At 46.3% G+C, this 25,948-nt stretch overlaps 2 protein-coding genes across 5 annotated transcripts in view; both read left to right on the top strand.

The window, feature by feature from the left end:
• TMC7 (transmembrane channel like 7) overlaps window positions 1-8,715 on the top strand; it is a 69,677-nt gene extending 60,962 nt beyond the window's left edge. For 2 of the 3 annotated variants that reach the window (XM_033235610.1, XM_033235609.1), the window contains exons 14-16: window positions 3,659-3,814; window positions 5,272-5,350; window positions 8,008-8,201. In XM_033235610.1, coding sequence (XP_033091501.1) covers window positions 3,659-3,814; window positions 5,272-5,350; window positions 8,008-8,073 — 301 coding nt within the window. In that variant the 3' untranslated portion in view covers window positions 8,074-8,201. Of the gene's footprint in view, window positions 1-3,658; window positions 3,815-5,271; window positions 5,351-8,007 lie in introns of all 3 variants that reach the window. The other variant, XM_033235611.1, reaches the window with a different exon arrangement.
• Window positions 8,716-14,194: 5,479 nt separating this feature from the next.
• COQ7 (coenzyme Q7, hydroxylase) lies at window positions 14,195-25,401 on the top strand. 2 transcript variants are annotated; one of them, XM_033235607.1, is made up of 6 exons: window positions 14,195-14,354; window positions 18,915-19,093; window positions 20,497-20,611; window positions 22,586-22,725; window positions 24,428-24,496; window positions 25,189-25,401. In XM_033235607.1, exons 1-6 carry the CDS (start codon window positions 14,282-14,284, stop codon window positions 25,264-25,266), a joined length of 654 nt encoding a protein of 217 aa, XP_033091498.1. In that variant the 5' UTR covers window positions 14,195-14,281; the 3' UTR covers window positions 25,267-25,401. The 2 variants fall into 2 exon arrangements, with proteins under 2 accessions (XP_033091498.1, XP_033091499.1); XM_033235608.1 differs by lacking the exon at window positions 14,195-14,354 and adding an exon at window positions 14,528-14,625.
• Window positions 25,402-25,948: the final 547 nt, after the last annotated feature.

Here is a 25,948-nt window from a genome sequence, read left to right as displayed (position 1 = left end):
CCGAGGTCAGGAGTTCGAGACCAGCCTGACCAACATGGAGAAACCCTGTCTCTGCTAAAAATTCAAAATTAGCTGGGCGTGGTGGTGGGCGCCTGTAATTCCAGCTACTCCAGAGGTTGAGGCACGAGAATCACTTGAACCCTGGAGGCAGAGGTTGCAGTGAGCCGAGATTACACAATTGCACTCCAGCCTGAGCAACGAGAGTGCAACTCTTTTTTTTTTTTTTTTTTTTTTTGAGATGGAGTCTCGCTCTGTCGCCCAGGCTGGAGTGCAGTGGCCGGATCTTAGCTCACTGCAAGCTCCGCCCCCCAGGTTTACGCCATTCTTCTGCCTCAGCCTCCCAAGTAGCTGGGACTACAGGTGCCCGCCACCTCGCCCGGCTAGTTTTTTTGTATTTTTTAGTAGAGACGGGGTTTCACCGTGTTAGCCAGGATGGTCTCGATCTCCTGACCTCGTGATCTGCCCGTCTCGGCCTCCCAAAGTGCTGGGATTACAGGCTTGAGCCACCGCGCCCGGCCGAGAGTGCAACTCTTATCTCAGAAAAAAAAAAAAAAAAAAACATGGTATTTGCTTTGTTTTTTGTTTTTTTGGTTTATTTTGAGAGGGAGTCTCGCTCTGTCACCGAGGCTGGAGTGTGCAGTGTTGCCATCTTGGATCACTGCAACCTCTGCCTCCCGGGTTCAAGTGATTCTCGTGCCTCAGCCTCTGGAGTAGCTGGGATTACAGGCATGTGCCCCCACCATGCCTGGTTAATTTTTGTATTTTTAGTAGAGACAGGGTTTCGCCATATTGGCCAGGCTGGTCTCAAACTCCCGACCTCAAGTGATCCATCTGCCTTGGCCTCCCAAAGTGCCGGGATTATAGGCACGAGCCACCATGCCTGGCTGTATTGTTGTTTTTTATTTTTCAAATATTTTTATCTGAGGTTGGTTGAATTTAATGATGGAGAACCTTTGGATGTGGGGGGCCAACTGGATTTGTTTTCTGTATGCATACTTTTTTTTGGATAGGAAATAATTTGAAATTAACTTATAGACATCATAATATTTCATTGCTAAATACTTAAGTGTGCAGCTCCTAAGACTAAGGGCACTCCTCTTTATGTGTTTCCACAATAATATATCACACTTAAGAAGATTAATACTAATATCATATTTCTGCCATTTTAAATTTCTCCAATTGTCCCTCAATCGTCTTTAGTATAGCTTTTTTTTTTCCCCCGAGGTGGCGTCTCGCTCTCGCTCTGTCACCCAGGCTGGAGTACAGTGGCCCGATCTCAGCTCACTGCAATCTCCACCTCTCGGGTTCAAGCAACTCTTGTGCCTCAGCCTCCCGAGTAGCTGGGATTACAGGCACCCGCTACCATGCCAGGCTAATTATTGTATTTTTAGTAGAGACGTGGCTTTGCCACATTGGCCAGGCTGGCCTCCATTTCCTGACCTCAGATGATACACCGGCCTTGGCCTCCCAAAGTGCTGGGATTACAGATTTGTTTTTAAAATAGTGATCTTTCAAGTTTGACCCATTGCTTCTGTTTGTTCTATCTCCTTAGTCTCTCTTTTTAAACATTTACATCTAAATTTTAAGTTCTGGGGTACATGTGCAGGACGTGCGGGTTTGTTACCTAGGTAAATGTGTGCCATGGTGGTTTGCTATACCTATCCGCCTCACCTAGGTATCAAGCCCAGCATGCATTAGCTATTGCTCTCCCTCCTTAGTCTCTTTTAATTCCTGATTCTTTGAAGAGTCCAGGCCAGTTTCCTCACTTCTCAATTAAGAGACCGGAGAGTAGAATGCCCACATTTTGGATTTGTCTTGTTATTTTCTTTCTTTTTTTTTTTTTTTTGAGACGGAGTCTCGCTCTGTCACCCAGGCTGGAGTGCAGTGGCCGGATCTCAGCTCACTGCAAGCTCCGCCTCCCGGGTTTACGCCATTCTCTCGCCTCAGCCTCCCCAGTAGCTGGGACTACAGGCGCCCGCCATCTCGCCCGGCTAATTTTTTGTATATTTTAGTAGAGACGGGGTTTCACCGTGTTAGCCAGGATGGTCTCGATCTCCTGACCTCGTGATCCGCCCGTCTCGGCCTCCCAAAGTGCTGGGATTACAGGCTTGAGCCACCGCGCCCGGCCTGTTATTTTCTTACACTCTCATTTAACTTGCTCTTCTGTCCTGAATTTCCTGTAAACTGGAAGTTAGGTCTAGAGACTTGACGAAATTTCAGGGTAAGCACTTTCTTTCTTTCTTTCTCTTTTCTCTTCTTTTGTTTTCTTTTCTTTCTTTTTCTTTTTTTTTTTTGAGATGGAGTTTTGCTCTTGTTGCCCAGGCTGGAGTGCAGTGGTGCAATCTCTGCTCACTGCAACCTCCGCCTCTCAGGTTCAGGTGATTCTCCTGTCTTGGCCTCCCAAGTGCTGGGATTACAGATTTGTTTTTAAAATAGTGATCTTTCAAGTTTGACCCATTGCTTCTGTTTGTTCTATCTCCTTAGTCTCTCTTTTTAAACATTTACATCTAAATTTTAAGTTCTGGGGTACATGTGCAGGACGTGCAGGTTTGTTACCTAGGTAAATGTGTGCCATGGTGGTTTGCTATACCTATCCGCCTCACCTAGGTATCAAGCCCAGCATGCATTAGCTATTGCTCTCCCTCCTTAGTCTCTTTTAATTCCTGATTCTTTGAAGAGTCCAGGCCAGTTTCCTCACTTCTCAATTAAGAGACCGGAGAGTAGAATGCCCACATTTTGGATTTGTCTTGTTATTTTCTTTTTTTTTTTTTTTTTTTGAGACGGAGTCTCGCTCTGTCACCCAGGCTGGAGTGCAGTGGCCGGATCTCAGCTCACTGCAAGCTCCGCCTCCCGGGTTTACGCCATTCTCCTGCCTCAGCCTCCCCAGTAGCTGGGACTACAGGCGCCCGCCATCTCGCCCGGCTAATTTTTTGTATATTTTAGTAGAGACGGGGTTTCACCGTGTTAGCCAGGATGGTCTCGATCTCCTGACCTCGTGATCCGCCCGTCTCGGCCTCCCAAAGTGCTGGGATTACAGGCTTGAGCCACCGCGCCCGGCCTGTTATTTTCTTACACTCTCATTTAACTTGCTCTTCTGTCCTGAATTTCCTGTAAACTGGAAGTTAGGTCTAGAGACTTGACGAAATTTCAGGGTAAGCACTTTCTTTCTTTCTTTCTCTTTTCTCTTCTTTTGTTTTCTTTTCTTTCTTTTTCTTTTTTTTTTTGAGATGGAGTTTTGCTCTTGTTGCCCAGGCTGGAGTGCAGTGGTGCAATCTCTGCTCACTGCAACCTCCGCCTCTCAGGTTCAGGTGATTCTCCTGTCTCGGCCTCCCAAGTAGCTGGGTGGGCATGCACCACCATGCCCGGCTAATTTTTGTATTTTTAGTAGAGATGGGGTTTCACCATTTTGGTCAGCAGGGTCTCGAATTCCTGACCTCAGGTGATCCACCTTCCTCAGCTCCCAAAGTGCTGGGATGACATTCGTGAGCCACCGTGCCCAGCTGGGGTAAGCATTTTCAACCCAAACATTCCAGAAGGCCCAGGAGGTCAGGCGGCTCCTTGTAGGCCACTGTTAACAAAACATTCTGGGTGTGCCAAGGCGGGGCACTCAGCCTGTGCTGCATGCTCCTTCTGAGCCTGTTGGTCTGTGTCCTGGCAGCATCTCTTCCTCGAAAGCCTGTGGGCCGTTCACCAACTTCAACACCACCTGGGAGGTCATCCCCAAGACGGTGAGCACCTTCCCCAGCTCGCTGCAGTCCTTCATCCACGGCGTCACTTCCGAAGCCTTTGCAGTTCCTTTCTTCATGATTATTTGGTGAGTGAGAACCACTGGGACCCACTGAGGCATGTGGGCTCCTCCCATTGGGAAATGGCAGGGGGTGGGGGTCACTCTAGACTTGACAAGTTACTGAGCTTCTTTGAACTGCACTTTCCTGTCTCTAAAATGGGCATAACAGGCCAGGCGCGGTGGCTCAGGCCTGTAATCCCAACACTTTGGGAGGCTGAGGCAGGCGGATCACTGGAGGCCAGGAGTTCGAGACCAGCCTGACCAACATGGTGAAACACCATCTTTAGTAAAAAATATATAAAATTAGCCAGGCATGTAATTCTAGCTACTTGGGAGGCTGAGGCAGGAGAATCACTTGAACCTGAGAGGCAGAGGTTGCAGTGAGCTGAGATCACGCCATTGCACTCAAGCCTGGGCAATAAGAGTGAAACTCTGTCTCAAAAATAAATAAATAAATAAATAAATAAATAAATAAATAAAATGATTTTATCCAAAGCTCGAAATCACTGGTTTTATTATGTTTTCCCTATTTTACAAATGAGGAAACGGGCTAGAGAGTATCCACAGTGATCATCCACATGTTAATTACATGCCCAGCTGACTTTCTCAACCATGTCATTCTCTCTTTCTGTCATTCTGTATGTACAAGGGGAACATCAGCAAATTTTAATATTAAAATTAAAAAGCAAGGCATAAATCAGATTCTGCTGCCACTGCCAAATAAAAACTTCAGTAGCTGTTTTTTATACCCTCTGCTTGGAAGAGATGAGAGTTTTCTTTATTTTTTTGTAGAGCAGGGTCTGGCTCTGTTGCCCATTCTGGAGTGTGGTAGTGTGATCATAGCTCACTGCAGCCTTGAACTTCTGGGTTCAAATCCTCCCGCCTCAGCTTCCTGAGCAGCTGGGAACTACAGGCTCATGCCACCATGCCTGGCTAATTTTACATTTTCTTTTTCTTTTTTTTTAGACGGAGGCTTGCTCTGTTGCCCAGGCAGTAGTGCAGTGGCGCGATCTCGGCTCACTGCAACCTCTGCCTCTTGGGTTCAAGTGATTCTCCTGTCTCAGCCTCCTGAGTAGCTGGGATTATAGGTGCCCACCACCACTCCCAGCTAATTTTTGTATTTTTAGTAGAGACGGGGTTTCACCGTGTTGATCAGGCTGATTTCAAACTCCTGACCTCAGGTGATCTGCCCGCCTCGGCCTCCTAAAGTGCTGGGATTACAGGCATGAGCCACCGCGCCTGGCCATATTTTATTTTTCTAGAGATGGGGCTCTCACTATGTTGCCTGGGCTGGTCTCAAACTCCTGGCCTTAAGTGATCCTTCTGCCTGGGCAAAGCACTGGGAATATGCAAATGAGCCATCGTACCCAGCCTTCTTTTCTAACAAAAGTAGAACTGTTCCAAGGAAAAATATGTTATGTTGTTTTTCTAGTGGCCTTCAGATGATACAGACTCCCTAGTGACCTGTCTGTCTTGTGTTGCAGCCTCATCATGTTTTACTTCATTGCCTTAGCTGGAGCACACAAACGGGTGGTCATCCAGCTCCGAGAGCAGCTATCCCTGGTAAGGAAGCACAGCCCCAGAGGGTCATGACTGGGGACATTTACCCAGGACACCACAAGGAAAGTGGTGTATTCCTGGGAGGGAGTGAAATTACTGCAGCCTTCTCTCACCACCACCTCCCCAAAACTCTGCCTTCAGGCCTAGCCCTGTCCAGCTTCATTAATTCACTGATTCATCTATTCCTTCAAGATGTGTATTAACGGGGGTACAGTGGCTCATGCCTGTAATCCCAGCACTTTGGGAGGCCAAGGCAGGCAGATTACTTGAGCTCAGGAGTTCAAGACCAGCCTGGCCAACATGATGAAACCCCGTCTCTATTAAAAATACAAAAATTAGCTGGGCATGGTGGTGGGCACCTGTAATCCCAGCTACTTGGGAGGCTGAGGCAGGAGAATCCCTTGAACTCAGGAGGTGGAGGTTGCAGTGAGCTGAGATTGTGCTACTGCACTCCAGCCTGGGCGACAGAGTGAGACTCCATCTCAAAAATAAAAATAAAAAAGGATGTGTATTAAGTACCTACTCTGTGCCTTGTACTGTGCTGGGCTGGGACACTTTGGTGAACAAGAGATAAAACTGCTGGGTAAGGCCGGGCGCGGTGGCTCAAGCCTGTAATCCCAGCACTTTGGGAGGCTGAGATGGGTGGATCATGAGGTCAGGAGATCAAGACCATCCTGGTTAACACGGTGAAACCCCGTCTCTACTAAAAAATACAAAAAACTAGCCGGGGGAGGTGGCGGGCGCCTGTAGTCCCAGGTACTCGGGAGGCTGAGGCAGGAGAATGGCATAAACCTGGGAGGCGGAGCTTGCAGTGAGCTGAGATCCGGCCACCGCACTCCAGCCTGGGCGACAGAGCGAGATTCCGTCTCAAAACAAAAACAAAACAAAACAAAACAAAAAAACAAAACTGCTGGGTAGTTAATAAGATAAATGCTGATTAATTATAGCTTCTCTGAAGATAACAAAAACAAGGTAGAGTGACGAGTGGGCTATCTGTTACTGCAGATGTGGCTGTAGAAGCCTTCTTTGAGGAGGTGATTTTTTTTTTTTTTAAATTTAGGATGGGGTCTCACTCTGTTGCCCAGACTGGGGTGCGATGGCGTGGTCATAGCTCACAGCAGCCTCAAATTCTTGGGCTCAAGCCATCCTCCCACCTTAGCCTCTCAAGTAGCTGGGACTACAGGCATGCATCACCATGCCTGGCTAATTTAATTTTTTAAAGACATGAGGTCTCCCTATGTTGCACAGGCTGGTTTGAACTCCTGGGCTCAAGTGATCATCCCCTCTTAGTCCCCCAAAGTGCTGGGATTATAGGCATGAGCCTATAATGGTGAAACCATTATATAGCTGGACCCAGCTGAGACTTGAATAATAGAGAGAGGAGCCCATTATCAGAGGTCCTATTTAAGGATGAGAGTAAGAGGAAAGAGCACAGCGAGGAAATGAGGCACGCACTTCTGGGGGACAGGAGGGAGGCGGCGGTGTGGCCACAGGGTGGTGAGTGATGGGAAGAGGCAAGGTGATATTGTAATAGCAGCCAGAGTCATCGAGTCACAGTGCCTTGAGGGCTCTGTTAAAACAGAGTTTTATTCTGAGTGGGATGGAAGCCGCTGAAGGGTGTTAAGTAGAAGTCTACTGTGCATTTTTTTTTTTTTTTGAGACAGAGTCTTGCTCTGTCACCCAGTCTGGAGTGCAGTGCTGCAATCTCTGCTCACTGCAACCTCCACCTCCCGGGTTCAGTCGATTCTCCAGCCTCAGCCTCCCAAGTAGCTGGGATTACAGGCACCCACCATCACAACCAGCTAACTTCTATATTTTTAGTAGAGAAGGGGTTTCACTGCGATGGCCAGTCTTTTTTTTTCCTTTGAGACAGAGTCTCACTCTGTTGCCCAGGCTGGAGTGCAGTGGTGTGATCTCAGTTCACTGCAACCTCCACCTCCCGGGTTCAAGCAAGTCTCCTGCTTCAGCCTCCCGAGTAGCTGGGATTACTAGCTAGGTGTGCGCCACCTTGCCTGGCTAAATTTTTTTTCTTTTTTTGAGACAGAATTTCGCTTTTATTGCCCAGGTTGGAGGGCAGTAGTGCGACCTCTGCTCACTGCAACCTCCACCTCCCGGGTTCAAGCAATTCTCCTGCCTTAGCCTCCCAAGTAGCTGGGATTATAGGCACCCGCCACCATGCCCAGCTAATGTTTTGTATTTTTAGTAGAGACGGGATTTCGGGGTTTCACCATGTTGGCCAGGTTGGTCTCGAACTCCTGACGTCAGGTGATCCACCTGCATCGGCCTCTCAAAGTGCTGTGATTACAGGCGTGAGCCACATTGCCCGGCCTAATTTTTGTATTTTTAGTAGAGATGGGGTCTCACCACATTGGTCAGGCTGGTCTGAAACTTCCGACCTGAGGTGATCCATCTGCCTCGGCCTCCCAAAGTGCTGGGATTACAGGCATTAGCCACCATCCCTGGCTGTACTGTGCATTTTTTTTAAAAAAAGGATCAGCTGCTTTGTGGACAGGGGGCTGTGGAGCGGACACAATGACAGACCAGATGAGAGGTCATTACAATAGTCTAGTGGTTAGAATCCTCAGCCCTCAGTCTGGTAGGTAATGATGGTATTTGTTTCCAAATATATTAAATGCACATGTGAACCTATTATTTTTTAGGAAAGTCGTGACAAGCGCTACCTAATCCAGAAACTAACAGAAGCCCAAAGGGACACGAGGAACTAACTAGACTGAGCATGAAGATGGCGCTGCCAGTTGCTTCTAAGCTGACCTAGTGATTCTGCTGAGCCTACAGAGTCTACCTGGGTTTTGAGTGGACATTTAAAAATATATTTTTCTGGAGTTTAGGCTTTTCCATACGTGCAGCTGTGTTTACCTAACCCAGCCCTTAATTAGGGCTTTAGTGACTTAGAAAAGCAGGGGAAACCCAAGCCTTTTCCTGCAGACCAGCCACTCTGTGACGACTCTACCAAAAACCAACAAGCCGTTTCAGCTTTTACAAGAGTGAAAGAGCGGGGACGGTAGTTTAGTATTTGAGCCATGAGTTTATGTGCACAAGTGTTTTGGGATGTGGACTGAAGCTCAGCCTGTCAATCAGACCAGCCCATGAAACAAACAGAACTGAACAAACAGAACCCTGAACAAACAGAACTGGAGGCTGGTTTCTTAAACACACATATCCACATTTTTAAGGGTTGTTTGTTTTCCTGTGCTTACAATTTTTAATGCACGTGCCTTTATTTCACAAAACATGTGGCTGGACACAGTGGCTCACGCCTGTTATTCCAGCACTTTGGGAGGCCGAGGCGGGCAGATCACCTGAGGTGGGGAGTTCAAGACCAGTCTGACCAACATGGAGAAATCTCGTCTCCGCTAAAATACAAAATTAGCCGGGCATGGTGGCAAATGCCTATAATGTCAGCTACTCGGGAGGCTGAGGCAGAAGAATTGCTTGAACCCAGGAGGCAGAGTTTGCAGTCAGCCGAGATCGCACTGTTGCACTCCAGCCTGGGCAACAAAAGCAAAACTCTGTCTAAAAAAAAAAACCAAACATAGAATATCTCTTAAGATTTCCGTTATGGTAAAAACCATATGCAATAAATACCTCATTGTAAGCTTACCCAAAATGGATAGGTGTGAACCTTTTAACAGAAAAACAAGTTTAACTTATTGTTTCATGTAATCAGTTTTCATTTTAATATCTTTGAAATATTTTTCAAAGCACTGTAGTTTTGTAATGAACTTTTCAAGCCTTCCTTCCATTGTTTTTCTTCCTTTCACTGGCTCCACACATTTCCTGGGGAGTAGCCTGGAATTTAAAGTTGGGTGCAGGTTTTAGAAAGCTGTTGCTGTTAACAATAATTCTCCCCACCATCTCCACTCCACTACTCAAACATGACTGACTCCTGGCTCAGAGGAGCAAAGATGTCTTCTCGTCCCTTTCCTACAGCCATTTTCTTGCTTTTTCCACAAAGGTATTATTGAAAGTGGGATATTTTCGTAACTGGGAGACCAATAAGCTTTTCTGTCTTTTCCTGACTTGTTAAGGTTTATGGGTTTCTAAATCTAATAACTACGGCCATACCACCCTGAACACACCCGATCTCATCTAAATCTAATAACTGGTGTCATGGAATTTTGAGTAATCAAAGATTCCTTTCAGTCTCACTTAAAAACACAAATTCTGCTGGGCACAGTGACTCATGCCTGTAATCCCAGCACTTTGGGAGGCCAAAGCAGACAGATCACTTGAAGTCAGACGTTTGAGACCAGACTGGTCAACGTGGCAAGACCCTTGCCACGTTGGTTTTTTTTTTTAGGCAAGACTTTTCTACTAAAAGTACAAAAATTAGCCAGGCTTGGTGGCGTGTGCCTGTAATCCTAGCTACTTGGGAGACTGAGGCATGAGAATCACTAGAACCTGGGAGGTGGAGGCTGCAGTGAGCGAGATCGTGCCACCCACCGTACTCCAGCCTGGGTGACGGAGGGAGACTCTATCTCAAAAACAAACAAACAAAAAAAAGGTGAAAAGAAAAAAAAAACCAAATTGTAATTGTAAACATTTCTGCCCAGTGCCTTTATATTAATATATATAACATTTTCACTGTGACCAGGCTTGATGATATTCAAGTTTTCTATTTGTGTGTGTGTGTGTGTGATGAACAAAAATGTACTGCCTTCTTTTCCCTATTATAAAAGTGATACTGAAATATGCTAATTGATATAATTTTAGTTAAATGCTGCTAATACGGATACCTCTTACTTGAAGGTTTTTATATGTTTTTATAACTTCAATAACTTCAGGTGATGTCTCTAACAAATGTGCCTTACAACTCCTGATTAAATGGTGTCTTGAAGGTTTTAAAATGTGATCGTGTATACTGGAATTCAAAGAGGCTTCTTGTCAGCAGTCAAGTGATGATGGAAAACTATAACTGTAAAGTTGTTCTTTGCCTTTTCCTAAAATGAGAGAGAAGAAAGAAGCGTTGAATGTAGTCCGCAGATGAGTGCTTTTAAAGCTCCTTGGCTCTGTTGAAGCAAAGGAGGGTGTATGTGTGTAATTGTCCAACTGGTTCATTTTGCCCGCTGCCCGGATACAGTCCATTCATCAAGACAGATGAATTGCAACAGAGAAAGAGTTTAATTCATGCAGAACTGGCTAAACAGGAGACCAGAATAGTATTATTACTCAAATCAGTCTCCCTGAAATTTTGGAAACTGGGTTTTGTGTGTCTGTGTGTGTGTGTGTTTTTTTTTTTTTGAGACGAAGTCTTGCTCTTGTCGCCCAGGCTGGAGTGAAATGGTGCGATATCGGCTCACTGCAACCCACGCCTCCCAGGTTCAAGCAATTCTCCTGCCTCAGGCTCCCGAGTAGCTGGGATTACAGGCATGCACCACTACACCCGGATAATTTTGTATTTTTAGTAGAGACGGGGTTTCTCCATGTTGGTCAGGCTGGTCTCAAACTCCTGACCTCAGGTGGTCCGCCTGCCTCCGCCTCCCAAAGTGCTGGGATTACAAGTGTGAGCCACTGTGCCCGGCCGTGTGCGTGTTTTGTTTTGTTTTGTTTTGTTTTTGAGATGAAGTCTCACTCTTGCCCAGGCTGGAGTGCAGTGGTGTGATCTCGGCTCACTGCAACCTGGGTTCAAGTGATTCTCCTGCCTCAGCTTCCCACGCATCTGGGACTACAGGTGTGCGTCACCATGCCCAGCTAATTTTTGTACTTTCAGTAGAGATGGGGTTTTGCCGTGTTGGCCAGGCTGGTCTGGAATGGCTGACCTCAAGTGATCCTTCCACTTCGGCCTCCCAAAGTCTGGGATTACAGGCATGAGCCACCGTGCCTGGTGGAAACTGTTTTTTTATTTTTAATGGATAATCTGGTGGGTAGGGGGATGGAATTAGGGAATAGTATGCATTTTTGTTTTTTAAAGTTTGTTTTGCCATTATAAAAATACTTGTTTTTTATAGCAAATACAGAGAACATCACAAGCAACAGAGAAAAAAACTTAAGCACCATTTATGAGCACCCCTGTTAATCTTGGCAAAATTCTTTTTAAGATAGAAAGTGGCCGGGCGCGGTGGCTCAAGCCTGTAATCCCAGCACTTTGGGAGGCCAAGACGGGTGGATCACGAGGTCAGGAGATCGAGACCATCCTGGCTAACACGGTGAAACCCCGTCTCTACTAAAAAAATACAAAAATGTAGCCAGGCGAGGTGGCGGCGCCTGTAGTCCCAGCTACTTGGGAGGCTGAGGCAGGAGAATGGCGTAAACCCGGGAGGTGGAGCTTGCAGTGAGCTGAGATCCGGCCACTGCACTCCAGCCCGGGCGACAGAGCGAGACTCTGTCTCAAAAAAAAAAAAAAAAAAAAAAAAAAAGAAAGTACAGAGGGAGGGAAGTAGGACGGAGAAAGAAGGAAAGAACTTTGGTATTCTCATTGCTTTTTCACTTAATATGTGTTTTCTTTTTTCGTTTTCTTTTTTTTGAGACGGAGTCTTACTCTGTGGCCCAGGCTGGAGTGCAGTGGTGTGATCTCGGCTCACTGCAACCTCCACCTCCCGGGTTCACGCCATTCTCCTGCCTCAGCCTCCCGAGAAGCTGGGACTACAGGCGCCTGCCACCATGCCCAGCTAATTTTTTTGTATTTTTAGTAGAGACGGGGTTTCACCGTGTTAGCCAGGATGGTCTCGATCTCCTGACCTCGTGATCTGCCCGCCTCAGCCTCCCAAAGTGCTGGGATTACAGGCTTGAGCCACCGCACCCAGCCATATGTGTTTTCTTGAAGAATCTAAAGATAGTGTTTTCTCCTGTTATTAAAAGCTTTTACAAACATTTCAGTGGGCTACATAATATCATACAGTTAGATCTTTTTCTTTTTCTTTTTTTTTTTTGAGCCAGAGTCTCACTCTATCGCCCAGGCTGGAATGCAGTGGTGTGATCATGGTTCAGTGCAGCCTCAGCCTCCTGGGCTCAAGTGATCCTTTTACCCTCACAAGTAGGTGGGATCACAGGCACACACCACCATGCCTGACTAATTTTTAAAATTTTCTGTAGAGATGGGATCTCACTATGTTGCCCAGGTTGGTCTTAAACTCCTGGGCTCAAGTGATCCTCTCGCCTCAGTCTCTCAAAGTGTTGGGATTACAGGCGTGAGCCACTGCACTCGGACATAATGTTTTGATATTCAATTGTTGCTTAACATTTTGTTTTCAAATTTTCCCAGTAATAAATAACGGGCACATCTATAAATCTTTGTCAACATTTTTTCTCCTTAGAAATAGACGTAGGCCAGGCGCGGTGGCTCACAACTATAATCTCAGCACTTTGAGAGGACAAGGTGGGAGGATCATTTGAGGTCAGGAATTTGAGATCAGCCTGGCCAACACAGCGCAACCCAGTCTCAGCTGGGCGTGGTGGTGTGTGTACCTGTAATCCCATCTACTTGGGAGGCTGAGGCAGGAGAATCGCTTGAACCCAGGAGGAAGAGGTTCCAGTGAGCCAAGATCTCCCCGTTGCACTCCAGCCTGTGTGACAGAGTGAAACTCTGTCTAAAAAGAACAAAAACAAAAAATAAAAAAAGGAAACAGAGACCTAGAAGTGGGATTACAGCAAAGGTTTTGAACATTTTAAGGCTTTTGAGAGCTAGATTCAGACTCCCAGTAGTTTTACATGAGAGTGCTACAACATCCTCACTAAGTAGTAAGTCTTTGGGTTAATCATAATTTTAAATTATTTTGGCGTGTCAATGTGAACACTAGAGTGATATAAAAACAACTTAAAAACTTGAATTCAATAATTTTACAATTGTATTGCATCTTAAAATATTTTAGAGTAAACTTGGATAAAATATATAAATAATCCAAGGGTGTAAAGTAGAAAGTGAAGGCCCCCTTCTCCCAGTTCCAGCCCCCTGATGTTGCCAATATTAAACGTTGTATATCCTTGCAGACATACATCTTTGATTTTTGCCCTCATGTACATTACTCATGTAAAAATTATTTCTGTTGAGTAGATTCCTAAGACTGCTGTATTATATGATCTTTTTAAAGTATGTTGCTAAATTTCCCCTCCCTTCCCAAAAAATTCCAATTTGCACAAATATGCACGCACACATGCACACAATACAGTAAGGTAGATCCCAAAGATAAAACATGTTCTCTGTAGAAAATCTGAAAATAGAGAAAAGGACTGGGAAGAAGTTTAAAGCTGGCTTTCAGCCCACCAATAGAGACAACATTATATAACACATTAACCATGTGGTGCATGTAATTTACATAATTTATATATTTTATATATATATATTTTTTTTTGGGGGGGTGGGGACAGGGCCCAGGCTGGAGTGCAGTGGCAGGATCACGGCTGACTGCAGCCTCGAGCTCCCGGGCTCGAGCTATTTCCCCGCCTCAACCTCCCGAATAGCTGGGACTATAGGTGTGCTCCACCACGCCCAGCGAATTTTTAAAATTATTTGTAGAGGCGGGGTCTCGCTATGTTGGCTAGGCTTACTATTTTAAAGTAGATACAGGATACAAATTTAAAAAAAAATAAAAACCTCCTTCCACGTAGGTAAAGCAGGAAATACCGTGCCTTGTTAAGAAGTAATTCCCTCATGATCCTTTTTCCCAGGAACTTGGGCGAGAAATCACTAACCCTATCCTGATCTTTGAAACAGCAATTTAGCATTTTCATCTCCCTGGCAACCCAAGGCGTCTTGGCTTCCTTGGTCTTCCGAGTGATTGATAGTGACCCCACCCAATATAATCTTTTTGTTTGTCGTACCTAACCAATCCAATCCCTAGCGCGGGGCTAGGGGGCGTTCCCACCGGTGCGCGGGCAAGCTGAGCCTGCCTTACGTCTGCTGTGCGTCATCAGTCCGAGCCAAGGGCAGTATTGGCCCGCTCCGTTCAACGAAGTGGTTGCTTTTTTGTCCCGGCAATGAGTTGCACCGGGGCGGCGGCGGCTCCCTGCCTGTGGCGGCTGCGTCAGGGCGCCCGGCGGTCGCTCTCAGGTAATGGGATGCGCGCAGTCACAGTCCTGCGCTGGGCTAGGAAGCTAGGGAATTTTCGCTTGAGGTTTGGGTCGAAGAGGTCACGGGGGAGAGGTTCGTAACGTCACAGGCCTGCGACAGAGCGCGACTGCGTGACTTCAGCTTACGGGGCGCTGGCGGGCGGGGCGGGGCTTGTAGTTCGTGGCGAGAGTGACGGGAGGACGGGGGTGGTTTCGGCAGTGATGCCTGGGGAGTGACGCAGTGGCACACCTGTGCAGTGATGTCACGACAGGTGCGGCCCGCTTTCCGAGTCGAGGACAGTTGGCGACACTGAAAATTTAACGTCTCAGGGAGTCACTTTTTTTTGTGGTCTTTGCCCAGGGCCTTGCCAGGCAAAAGTGTAGCCCGACGACCAGCTGCCTCCGCTACTTCTGGGAGCTCGCTAGAAATACAGATTGTCGGGCCCCACCCCGACCTACTTGGTCGGTATCTGTGGTCCGTGAACAGGACCTTTAGGTGATTTGCATGCACTGTAAACTTCGAGAGCCATCAGTGTAGTAGAAGGATCATCGAATTTGGAGTAGAGAGACATGGTTTTGCATGGTTCCTGCTTTCTTTGTTTCATCTGTGCTGCCTTAGAAAATTGTCATGAAAGCAGGCGCGGTGGCTGCGGCCTATAATCTCAGCACTTTAGGAGGCCGAGGCTGGAGGATTACCTGAGGTCAGGAGTTTGTGACCAGCCTGGCCAACACGGTGAAACCCCGCCTCTACTAAAAATAAAAATTTTCCGGGCGTGATGGCAGGTGCCTGTAATCCCAGCTACTCAGGAGGCTGAGACAGGAGAATCGCTTGCACCTGTGAGGCAGAGGTTGCCTTGAGGCGAGATTGCACCACTTCACTCCAGCCTGGGCGTCAGAGCGAGACTTTGTCTCCTCAACCCCCGCAAAAAAAAAAAAAGAAAAGAAAAAGAAAAAAAGAAAAATGACATGAGGTCGTTTTCTCAACGTTAAATTACTGTGTACCACCTTAGGGATTTTTGCCTAATGGCAATACTGCTTGAACTTTTGATTACTAGATGTGTTTTTTTTGTATAGCCCTGTCTCATTTTAAAATTAAATTAATTTCCTTGAAACGAAATCCTTACGGTGAATGGGAAGCCAGTGCCACTTGCCACAAATGGATGAGTAATTATTAAGAAAAAAACAAACTGAAATTAAAAAGTTACGAAATTGTATTAAATACTGTATTTCTGTTACAAAGGGGAAATTAGCAAGTGTTGGGAAGATGTTGAGGATATGCCAGCTGTAAATGGAGATATCTTCCTTAATGAAATAAGAGATTGCAAGAGAATTTAAAAGAGTACCCCTTACTACATGGGGTTATTTATTGCATATCCATAAGCCACTTAAAATTTCATAGGTACCACCACACTGGCGTGTTTCACACTTTGGGAAAATATGGACGTAAAGTGATGCATTTGAGAGCTTCTAGCACCGAGCCTCAATTTTATTTTAAAGTGTGTGGCAATGCAGGCAAAACTCTGAGGGTTGTTGAATGTGAATTTTAATGCTGCTCTGTTCAGCCAGTGAGCATAACAGAATAAGAATCATTTCTGTTTATAAAGTTACTTTGCTTCTTATATCTCATTTTATCCTCCTAACTCAGTAAGATAATTTTATTATTATATGTTTTCCCTTAAAAAGGAAAGAGCCTGATTATTGCCCTTTTTTTTTCTTTTTTTTTGAGACAATGTCTTGCTCTGTTGCCCAGGCTGGAGTCCAGTGGTGCCATTCTCAGCTCACTGCAGCCTCCGCCTCCTGGGTTCAAGCGATTCTCCTGCCTCAGACTCCCAAGTAGCTGAGGCTACAGGCATGCACCACCATGCCTGGCTAATTTTTGAATTTTAGTAGAGACGGGGTTTCACCATGATGACCAGCTCTCGAACTCCTGACCTCAAGTGATCCTCCCTCCTTGGTTTACCAAAGTGCTGGGATTACAGGTATGAGTCACCAATGATTACTGCCAATTTTATGTGTAAGAATTGTGGATCCTGATTTTCCCAAGGCTAGTGTTGGAGATGGGACACATGTTTTCTGTTTCTTTTTTTCTTTTTTTTTTTTGAGACTGAGTCTCACTATGTCACCCAGGCTGGAGTGTAATGGCACCATCTCAGCTCATTGCAACCTCTGCCTACTGGGTTCAACTGATTGTTCCGCCTCAGCCTCCTGAGTAGCTGGGACTACAGGCGCGCCACGATGGCTGGCTAATTTTTATATTTTTGGTAGAGATGGGGTTTCACCATGTTGGCCAGGCTGGTCTTGAACTCCTGATCTCACGCAATCCCCTTGCCTGGGCTTCCCAAAGTGCTGGGATTACAGGCGTGAGCCACTGCACCCTGCCTACTGCACCCGGCCTATCCGTCTTTGGAGTCAGATATGCTCAGTGAGATGAAGGGGATCATGCCGAGGAATGGACCAAAGCTGGGTGATTATGCTTCAGAACTTACGTCCACGCTTCTTTATTAAAAGTGTGACATTTATAGCTCCATCTGGTAGAAGATTTCAAGTGCAGAGCCACCCCAAATTTCACCAACCCACCTCATCACCTCATGTCCAAAGCATTCGAGCCTTTGTCATGAAAGAACCACATATGTATCCAAAATGAGTTTTTTCCACATATTCGCCGGATGTTGAAGTTAGCCTAAGTGAAAAGACGTATGCATAAAAGACATGGTCGTCACAGCCTAAGAGCGCTAAAACATTACAAAGTGATACCAATGCTGACGGGGCGGTGGCTCACGCCTGTAATCCCAGCACTTTGGGAAGCTGACATGGGAGGATTACTTGAGCTCAGGAGTTCGATACCAGCCTGGGCAATATGGTGAAACCCTGTCTCTACTAAAAATACAAAAAAAGTAACTGGGCATGATGGTGCACGCCCGTAGTCCTAGCTGCTTTGGAGTCCTAGCTACTCTAGAGGCTGAAACAGGAGAATTGCCTGAGTCCGAAAGGTGGAGTTTGCAGTAAGCCGAGATCGTACCATTGCACTCCAGCCTGGGCAACAGAGCCAGAGTCTGTCTCAAAAAAAAAAAAGTGATACCAGTACAGATCGAAGCTGCCATTATGAACTAAATGACCCCTAGGTTTCTATTTTCCGTATCTGCAAAATGAGGTGAATACACCTTACATACCTAAGAATGCTGCAAAACTCTTCCTTGCAGGGAAAAAAGCCTCTTGAGTTACTCTAATATAAGGCTCAGAGAATAAAATTAAGATGTTAAGGTTAGGAGATTTATTTTTAAAGATAAAATATAATCTGTCATGAAGAATTTACATTTTGAAGATAAGAGTTCCTTTGAATTGATTTTGGGCCATAATGAGGTGAAGCTAGACTCTAAGGCTAGTCTCAAAATCAAATGCCCAAGGGTGTGGGGTTTTAAACTTTTTTCTTTCTTTTTTTTTTTTTTTTTTGTTGTTGTTTGTTTGTTTGGTTTTAGACAGAGTCTCACTCTGTTGCCCAGGCTGGAGTGCAGTGGCATGATCTCGGCTCACTGCAATCTCTGCCTCCTGGGTTCAAGGTATTCTCCTGCCTCAGCCTCCCAAGTAGCTGGGATTAAGGGCATGTACCAACACACCCAGCTAATTTTTGTATTTTTGGTAGAGATGGGGTGTCACCATGTTGGCGAGGCTGGTCTCAAACTCCTGACCTCAGGTGATTCATTCTCCTTGGCTTCCCAAAGTGTTGGGATTACAGGCGTGAGCCACTGCGCCCGGACAGGTGTGGGTTTTTTGTTTGTTTTTTTTTTTTTTGAGACGGAGTCTCGCTCTGTCGCCCAGGCTGGAGTGCAGTGGTGCGGTCTCAGCTCACTGCAAGCTCCGCCTCCCGTGTTCACGCCATTCTCCTGCCTCAGCCTCCCCAGTAGCTGGGACTACAGGTGCCCGCCACCACGCCCGGCTAATTTTTTGTATTTTTAGTGGAGAAGGGGTTTCACCAAGTTAGCCGGGATGGTCTCCATCTCCTGACCTTGTGATCCACCCGCCTCGGCCTCCCAAAGTGCTGGGATTACAGGCGTGAACCACTGCACCCAGCAGGTGTGGGTTTTAAGAGAACTTAGTCTGTGGTTCTCAGCCTTGGCTGAAGCGAAGACTTATGCACATAGCTTCTAAAAAATATCAATTCAGAGAGCCTCCTCCCAGGGATCAATTGGGGAAGAGCACCGTGTTTTTGAAAGCTCTCTACGGGCCTCTCCTGTACAGCATGTGCTGGGGGGAAATGTGCCAGAGGGCTGGTGAACTGGAGAACCTTGCCCATCTAGAAGCGGCTGCCATGTTAACTGCCTGATAAGAAGATAGGCTCAGCATTTCCTGATCTTCATACACTTAAAGTGAAGCCAGAAATCCAGATCTTTAGGCAGAATCCTCTTTTTTAACACTGTAGGTTAAACAGAGTACATTTATGGGCATGCCTAGCCCACGGGGAGCTCATTTGTGACCTCCATCCCAAAGTGCCCTTTCTTCTGTCTGTAAAAGGAACATTTGGATTTTACCTGAACGTAACGAAGAATAAACACTTGCATTTCAGCTTATGGAAGAAGAATCATTGTCAGATTTCGCAGTTCAGGAATGACCTTAGACAATATCAATCGGGCAGTTGTGGATCGAATAATCCGGGTGGATCATGCAGGCGAATATGGAGCAAACCGCATCTATGCCGGGCAGATGGCCGTCCTGGGTCGGACAAGCGTCGGGCCGGTCATTCAGGTGGGTGCTTCTTCATCTCCCTCACCCTGGTCTACCGAATGGGCAGATCCAAAGGCCTTCAAGTAATCAATCACAGGAGGTCAAGCGTTCCCCAGGGAGATGCCATTGTCTCCAGGAGAGCAAAAGTTGGTTCTTGGTGGAGAGATGGAGAGCAAAAGCATATTGTTGTTTTTATGGATAAAGCACAGAGACATATAGTACATAGACAGGTATGCAGTCATAGTGTGTCCTTCACAGGAATTGTGTGGATTGAATGAATTGCTTGCGTTAAAGCTATTAGACGGCCCCTGGCACTTAGGAAGTGCCATCTAAGTGTTAGCTGCAGCTAGCCTTCTCTCTTCTTCCTCTCATGTAAATAATATTTGGGGCCAGGTGTGGTGGCTCACGCCTGTAATCCCAGGCCGATGGACTGCTTGAGCCCAGGAGTTTGAGACCAGCCTGGGCAACATGACGAGACCCTGTCTCTACAAAAAATACAAAAATTAGCTGGGTACAGTGGCTCACACCTGTAATCCCAGCACTTTGGGAAGCTGTGGCGGGTGGATCACCTGAGGTCAGGAGTTTGAGATCAGCGTGGCCAACAAGGCAAAACCCTGTCTCTACTAAAAATACAAAACAAATTAGCCAGGCATGGTGGTGCATGCCTGTAGTCCCAGTGCTTGGGAGGCTGAGGCAGGAGAATTGCTTGAACCTGGGAGGCAGAGGTTGCAGTGAGCTGAGATTGCACCACTGCACTCCAGCCTGGGCAACAGAGTGAGACTCTGTCTCAAAAAAAAAAAAAAACAAAAAAAAACCAAAAAATCCCCCCCCACACACAGCAAAGTTAGCCAGGTGTAGTGGTGTGCGACTGTAATCCCAGCTAGTTTGAGAGGTCGAGGTTGGAGGATCACTTGAGCCTGGAGGTTGAGGCTGCAGTGGGCCATAAGCTTGCTACCGCATTACAGTCTTGGTGAGAGAGTGAGACCCTGTCTCAAAACAAGCAAACCACCACAACAACAAGATGATACTATTCTAGTAGTCTGGAAGGAAATTACACAACAGCTCATGTTCTGCCTTCCTGATTTTGAAATGGGTTAAGCATGTCATTTCTTATGCGTGTGGACCCTTGTTATTTACTAGGCACATTGTGGGCCTGAGAGACTTCTGCTGGAACTGTAGCTCATGGCAGTCTTACCTGGAATTGAGATAATAGATTCTTGTGTATTCTCAGCGCTATCTTCTCTTTGTCAAAGATTCCTTTAGTCTGATGTCTTACTTTTTCCATGGACGTTTTGAGGGGAATGGCAGAGACAGCAGTGTCCATGATTTTCTCCATTTCTATTTTTACTTCCTGTATTGCTGCTTGGGTGAGTGGGAGGCCTCTATGGAATTCTTGCATGTCTTTATTTTTATGTTTCTTACAGAAAATGTGGGATCAAGAAAAGGACCATTTGAAAAAGTTCAGTGAGTTGATGGTTACGTTCAGGGTCCGGCCGACAGTTCTGATGCCCTTTTGGAACGTGCTGGGGTTTGCGCTGGGTACGTGTCTCTCTAGAAGAGCTTATGCAAGCTTGGGGATCTAGGATGATTAAATCCTTCAGGTATCATGTTCACAATTCTTGCTATGTCCTCTTATGACCTCATTCTGTTCATATTTTTCCAAAGTTAAATTGACTGCCTTTTTTTATGTGTGGCTTAAATTTATTTAAGATAGAATCTTTTTTTTTTTTTTTTTTGAGACGGAGTCTCGCAGTTGCCCAGGCTGGAGTGCAGTGGCCGGATCTCAGCTCACTGCAAGCTCCGCCTCCCGGGTTTACGCCATTCTCCTGCCTCAGCCTCCCGAGTAGCTGGGACTACAGGCGCCCGCCAACTCGCCCGGCTAGTTTTTTCTATTTTTTAGTAGAGACGGGGTTTCGCCGTGTTAGCCAGGATGGTCTCGATCTCCTGACCTCGCGATCCACCCGTCTCGGCCTCCCAAAGTGCTGGGATTACAGGCTTGAGCCACCGCGCCCGGCTAAGATAGAATCTTAATGTCAGTACTTAAAAAGAAAAAAGGTCGGGCGTGGTGGCTCGCACCCGTAATCCCAGCACTTTGGGAGCCCGAGGTGGGCAGATCATGCGGTCAGGAGTTCGAGACCAACATGGTGAAATCCCCATCTCTATTAAAAATACAAAAATTAGCTGGGTGTGGTGGTGCAGGCCTGTAATCCCAGCCACTTGGGAGGCTGAGGTGGGAGAACTGCTTGAACCTCGGAGGTGGAGGTTGCAGTGAGCCAAGATTGGCCCACTGCACTCCAGTCTAGGTGACAGAGCGACAGAGCGAGACTCCGTCTCAAAAACAAACAAACAAACAAAAAACCAAAAAAAATAGAGCCAGGGTCTCATTCTGTTGCCCAGGCTGGAGAGCAATGGTATAGTCGTAGCTCACTGAAACCTCAAACTCGGGTTCAAGTGGTCCTCCCACCTAAGCCTCTGAGACTGAGTGGCTTGGACTACGGGCACATGCCACCACGCACAGGTCTATTTTTTTGTAGAGATGGAGTCTCATTATGTTACCTAGGCTGGTCTCAAACTGCTGGCCTCAAGCCATCCTCCCTCTGTGGCGTCCCCAAAGTGCTAGGATTACAGGCGTGAGGCACCACACCTGGCCTAATGTCAGTATTATAAATAGAAAATACAGTAAAAATAAACAACATAAAAAAAAAGCTAGTATAATTCAATTGCAGCCAAATACTATTCCCTGACAAAGATTCTCAACCTGAGGTCTGTTCACTCTTTTAAAAAAGGGAGAAGAATAAATGATATAAAAGATCAAAGATATATTCACCCCAAATGCTGACTTTCTCTTGGCCATGGTCAGGATAAAACAGCATTGAAAAGAGAATGGCTTTTCTTACTATGTAATTCCAGGTTTAACACTGGGATCCAGTCTCTGCTAAAACAGTGGTTCTCCCTCAGGGTGAGTTTGCCCCCCTGATGAGGACATGTGGCAATATCTAGGGACTTTTGTTTTTTGAAATGGAGTCTCGCCCCATCACCCAGGCTGGAGTGCAGTGGCACGATCTTGGCTCGCTGCAATCTTCACCTCCCAGCTTCAAGTGATTTTCCTGCCTTATCCTCCCAAGTAGCTGGGATTATAGGTGCCCACCCCCACACCGACTAATTTTTGTATTTTTAGGAGAGACAGGGTTTCACCATGTTAGCCAGATTGGTCTCGAACTCCTGATCTCAGGTCATCCGCCCACCTCGGCCTCCCAAAGGGCTGAGATTGCAGGTGTGATCCACCGCGCCCAGCCCTCGGGACAGTTTTGGTTGTCAAAACTTAGTTGGTGCTGCTGGCATCTAGTTGGTAGAGGTCAGGGATGCAGTTAAATATCCTACCATGCGTGGGGCACACAAGGAATGAGCCAGCCCAGTGTCTGGTACAGAGGTTGAGAAGCCCTGGCCACAGATGATCTCCATTACCAGTCATACCTGCTTCTTTCTTTTCTGATCTGGGTTTAACAATCCCAGGGGCAGGGACTGCCTTGCTCGGGAAGGAAGGTGCAATGGCCTGCACCGTGGCGGTGGAAGAGAGCATAGCACATCACTACAACAACCAGATCAGGAAGCTGATGGAGGAGGACCCTGAAAAATATGAAGAGCTTCTTCAGGTATTTTGTCCATGTTCTAAAACAGGGCTGCTCAAGGAGAAAAGGGCAGATAGCAATTGGGTAAGAGGAAAACATACCAGAGATTGTTAGGGGATGATGGGGGTTTAGAGCCTCAGTTTAAAGGTGAGCAAACTGAGGAACAGAGAGGTGAACCCATCTACCCTGGCCATATAGCACAGACAGAGCTGGAACTAGAACCCTTGTCTCCTTAGTCTTTTTTTCTTTTTATTTAGAGATGGGATCTTGCTCTGTTGCCCTGGCTGGAGTACAGTGGCACTGTCATAGCTCACTGCATCTTCAAACTCTTGGGTTCAAGTGATCCTCCCGCTTCAGCCTCCTGAGTAGCTATGGGACTATGGGTACATGCCACCACACCCAGCTAATTTTTTTTTTCTTTTCTTTTGAGACGGAGTTTCGCTCTTATTGCCAAGGCTGGAGTGCAATGGCGTGATTTCGCTCACAGCAACCTCCGCTTCCTGGGTTCAAACCATTCTCCTGCCTCAGCCTCTGGAGTAGATGGGATTACAGGCATGCGCCACCACACCCAGCTAATTTTGTATTTTTAGTAGAAATGGGGTTTCTCCATGTTGGTCAGGCTGGTCGCGAACTCCGGACCTCAGGTGATCCGCCCGCCTCGGCCTCCCAAAGTGCTGGGATTACAGGCGTGAGCCACCACTCCTGGCCTTTTTTTTTTTTAAGAGATGGGGTCTCACCATGTTTTCCAGGCTGATCTTGAACTCTTGGGCTCCGGTGATCTTCTCTCCTCGGCCTCCCAAAGTGCTGGAATTATAGGCATGAGCCACCACATCTGGCCAGAACCCTTGTCTCTTGAGCCCTGTCCTGTTCACTTCTTTTATTTTTAATTTTTTGAATTTTTCGTAGAGACAGTGTCTCTCTCTCTTGCCCAGATTGGTTTTGAACTCCTGGGCTCAAGTGATCCTCCTGCCTCGGCCTCCCAAAGTGCTGAGATTACAGGTGTGAGCCACACCACCTGGTGCTGTTCATTTTTTTTTTTTTTTTTGAGATGGGGTCTCGTTCTGTCAGTGCAGTGGTCTCCACCTGCACTGCAGCCTCTGCCTCCAGGGTTCCAGCAATTCTCCTGCCTCGGCGTCCCAGGTAGCTGGGATTACAGGCACACACTACCATGCCCAGCTAATTTTTGTACTTTTAGTAGAGATGGGAGTTCACCACATTGATCAGCTGGTCTCGAACTCCTGACCTCAGGTGATCCTCCTGCCTTGGCCTCCTGAAATGCTAGGATTACAAGCGTGAGCCACCGCACCCGGCCCACTTCTTTATCATTGGTAGATTCTGAGCAGATGCTGTGAGCAGGAACCCTTTAGATTAAATAAATGAGTAGATATCCTGAGATAATTTTCCACAGCAAATAAGGGAACTGTTTAGTTTTCTAGAGTCTAAATCTGAGGTTGGCAAACTATGGCCTGTGGCCAGCCACCTGTTTCTTTAAATAAACTTCTATTGGAACACAAGCATGTCCATTTGTTTGCATGTCTCCCGCTGGTTTTCTGGTTACAGTGGCAGAGTTGGGTAGGTGGGACAAAGTATTTACTCTCTGGCCCTTTAGAGGAAAAGCTGGCCTCCCTGTCTTAGGCCATAATAAGAGGCTTTAGCCTCCAAAATGAAATGGAACAGTAGGAGAGTTGGAAGGCTAACTTGCTTTGGTGTCTTTTTATTTAACCAGGTGATAAAGAAATTTCGGGATGAAGAGCTTGAGCACCATGACACAGGCCTTGAACATGATGCTGAATTGGTACGTCCCTACTGTTACCTGTTCTGCTTTGGGACTCCTTATTTGGGAGGTTGAGGTTTCTGTTCCCAGAAGAATAAATTGTAAAGCGACAGCCAAAGGGAGAGAAAACCAGTGATGTTGCTTTGACAAAAAGCAAGGAAATGTGTTATTGCTCCAGATTGGGAATCTCCTTTCTTGCTTTATCCCTTCTTGTTTTCCCCAGGAAGGTTTTTTTTTTTTTTTTTTTTGAGACAGTCTCACTCTGTCGCCCATGTTGGAGTGCAGTGGTATAGTCTTGGCTCACTGCAGCCTCTGCCTTCCGGGTTCAAGCAGTTCTCCTGCCTCAGCCTCCCGAGTAGCTGGGATTATAGGTACACACCGCCATGCCTGGCTAATTTTTGTATTTTTTGTTTTTAGTAGAGACCGAGTTTTCGCTGTGTTGGCCAGGGTGGTCTCGAACTCCTGACCTCAGATGATTTGCCTGCCTTGGCCTCCCAGGAGCTTTATTTCCTTTCCTGTGAGAATCTGGATGACTCCTATGCTTTGGCAGTAGCAGAGGCATTCCAACATTTTGACTAGCTTTCTTCAAAACTAAAATAAATTGTTCCTTAGATCTATTCCGAGAAATCCAAAGCCTGCCCTGCCAGCCCTGAATCTTACAACCAAAAATGAACACAAAACACGTTTCTTTGTTTGCTTATTGTTTTTAACAGGCTCCAGCCTATGCCGTCCTGAAGAGCGTTATCCAAGCTGGATGCAAAGTGGCGATATATTTATCAGAAAGATTGTAAAGTGTGTCCAGTTATGCCTGTCTATAAAAGATGATAGTAATTTACCAAGTGACATTTGCAGAGAAACAAGTGTACAGTTATCATTGTACTTTTGTACAATGTGAATTTTGTTAATTAAATTATAAGGTTTCTTTTAAAAAAAAAGAAAAACTGCAGTGTTGATTTTTCTCTGGGTTGTGTTTTCTGCCATGAGACCGACAGGTCACCAGCCTTGTTCAAGTCACAGCAAACGAAGCTGAACCTTGTTTGGTCTCATACTTAATTTTCTTTTATATACATGTTTTTCTTTTACATACGTGTGTGTGTATATATATGTATATACATTTTTTTTTTTTTTTTTTTTTGGAGACAGGGTCTCACTCTTTTGCCCAGGGTGGGTCACAGCTCACTGCAGCCTCGACCTCCCAGCCTCAAGCAATCCACCCACCTCAGCCTTCCAAGTAGCTGGGACTACAGATGTGCACCACCACACCTGGCTAATTCTTTCTATTTTTTTTTTTTTTTTTTTTTTTTTTTTTTTTTTGAGACAGAGTCTCGCTGTCACCCAGGCTGGAGTGCAGTGGCCGGATCTCAGCTCACTGCAAGCTCCGCCTCCTAGGTTCACGCCATTCTCCTGCCTCAGCCTCCCGAGTAGCTGGGACTACAGGCGCCTGCCACATCACCCGGCTAGTTTTTTGTATAT

The sequence above is a fragment of the Trachypithecus francoisi genome, unplaced genomic scaffold, assembly GCF_009764315.1.
Source record: "Trachypithecus francoisi isolate TF-2019V2 unplaced genomic scaffold, Tfra_2.0 Lachesis_group15, whole genome shotgun sequence".
In the NCBI taxonomy this organism is placed as follows: Eukaryota; Metazoa; Chordata; class Mammalia; order Primates; family Cercopithecidae; genus Trachypithecus; species Trachypithecus francoisi.
The sequence above is the reverse complement of the archived record's forward strand: the minus strand, read 5'-3'. Positions and strand labels throughout refer to the sequence as shown.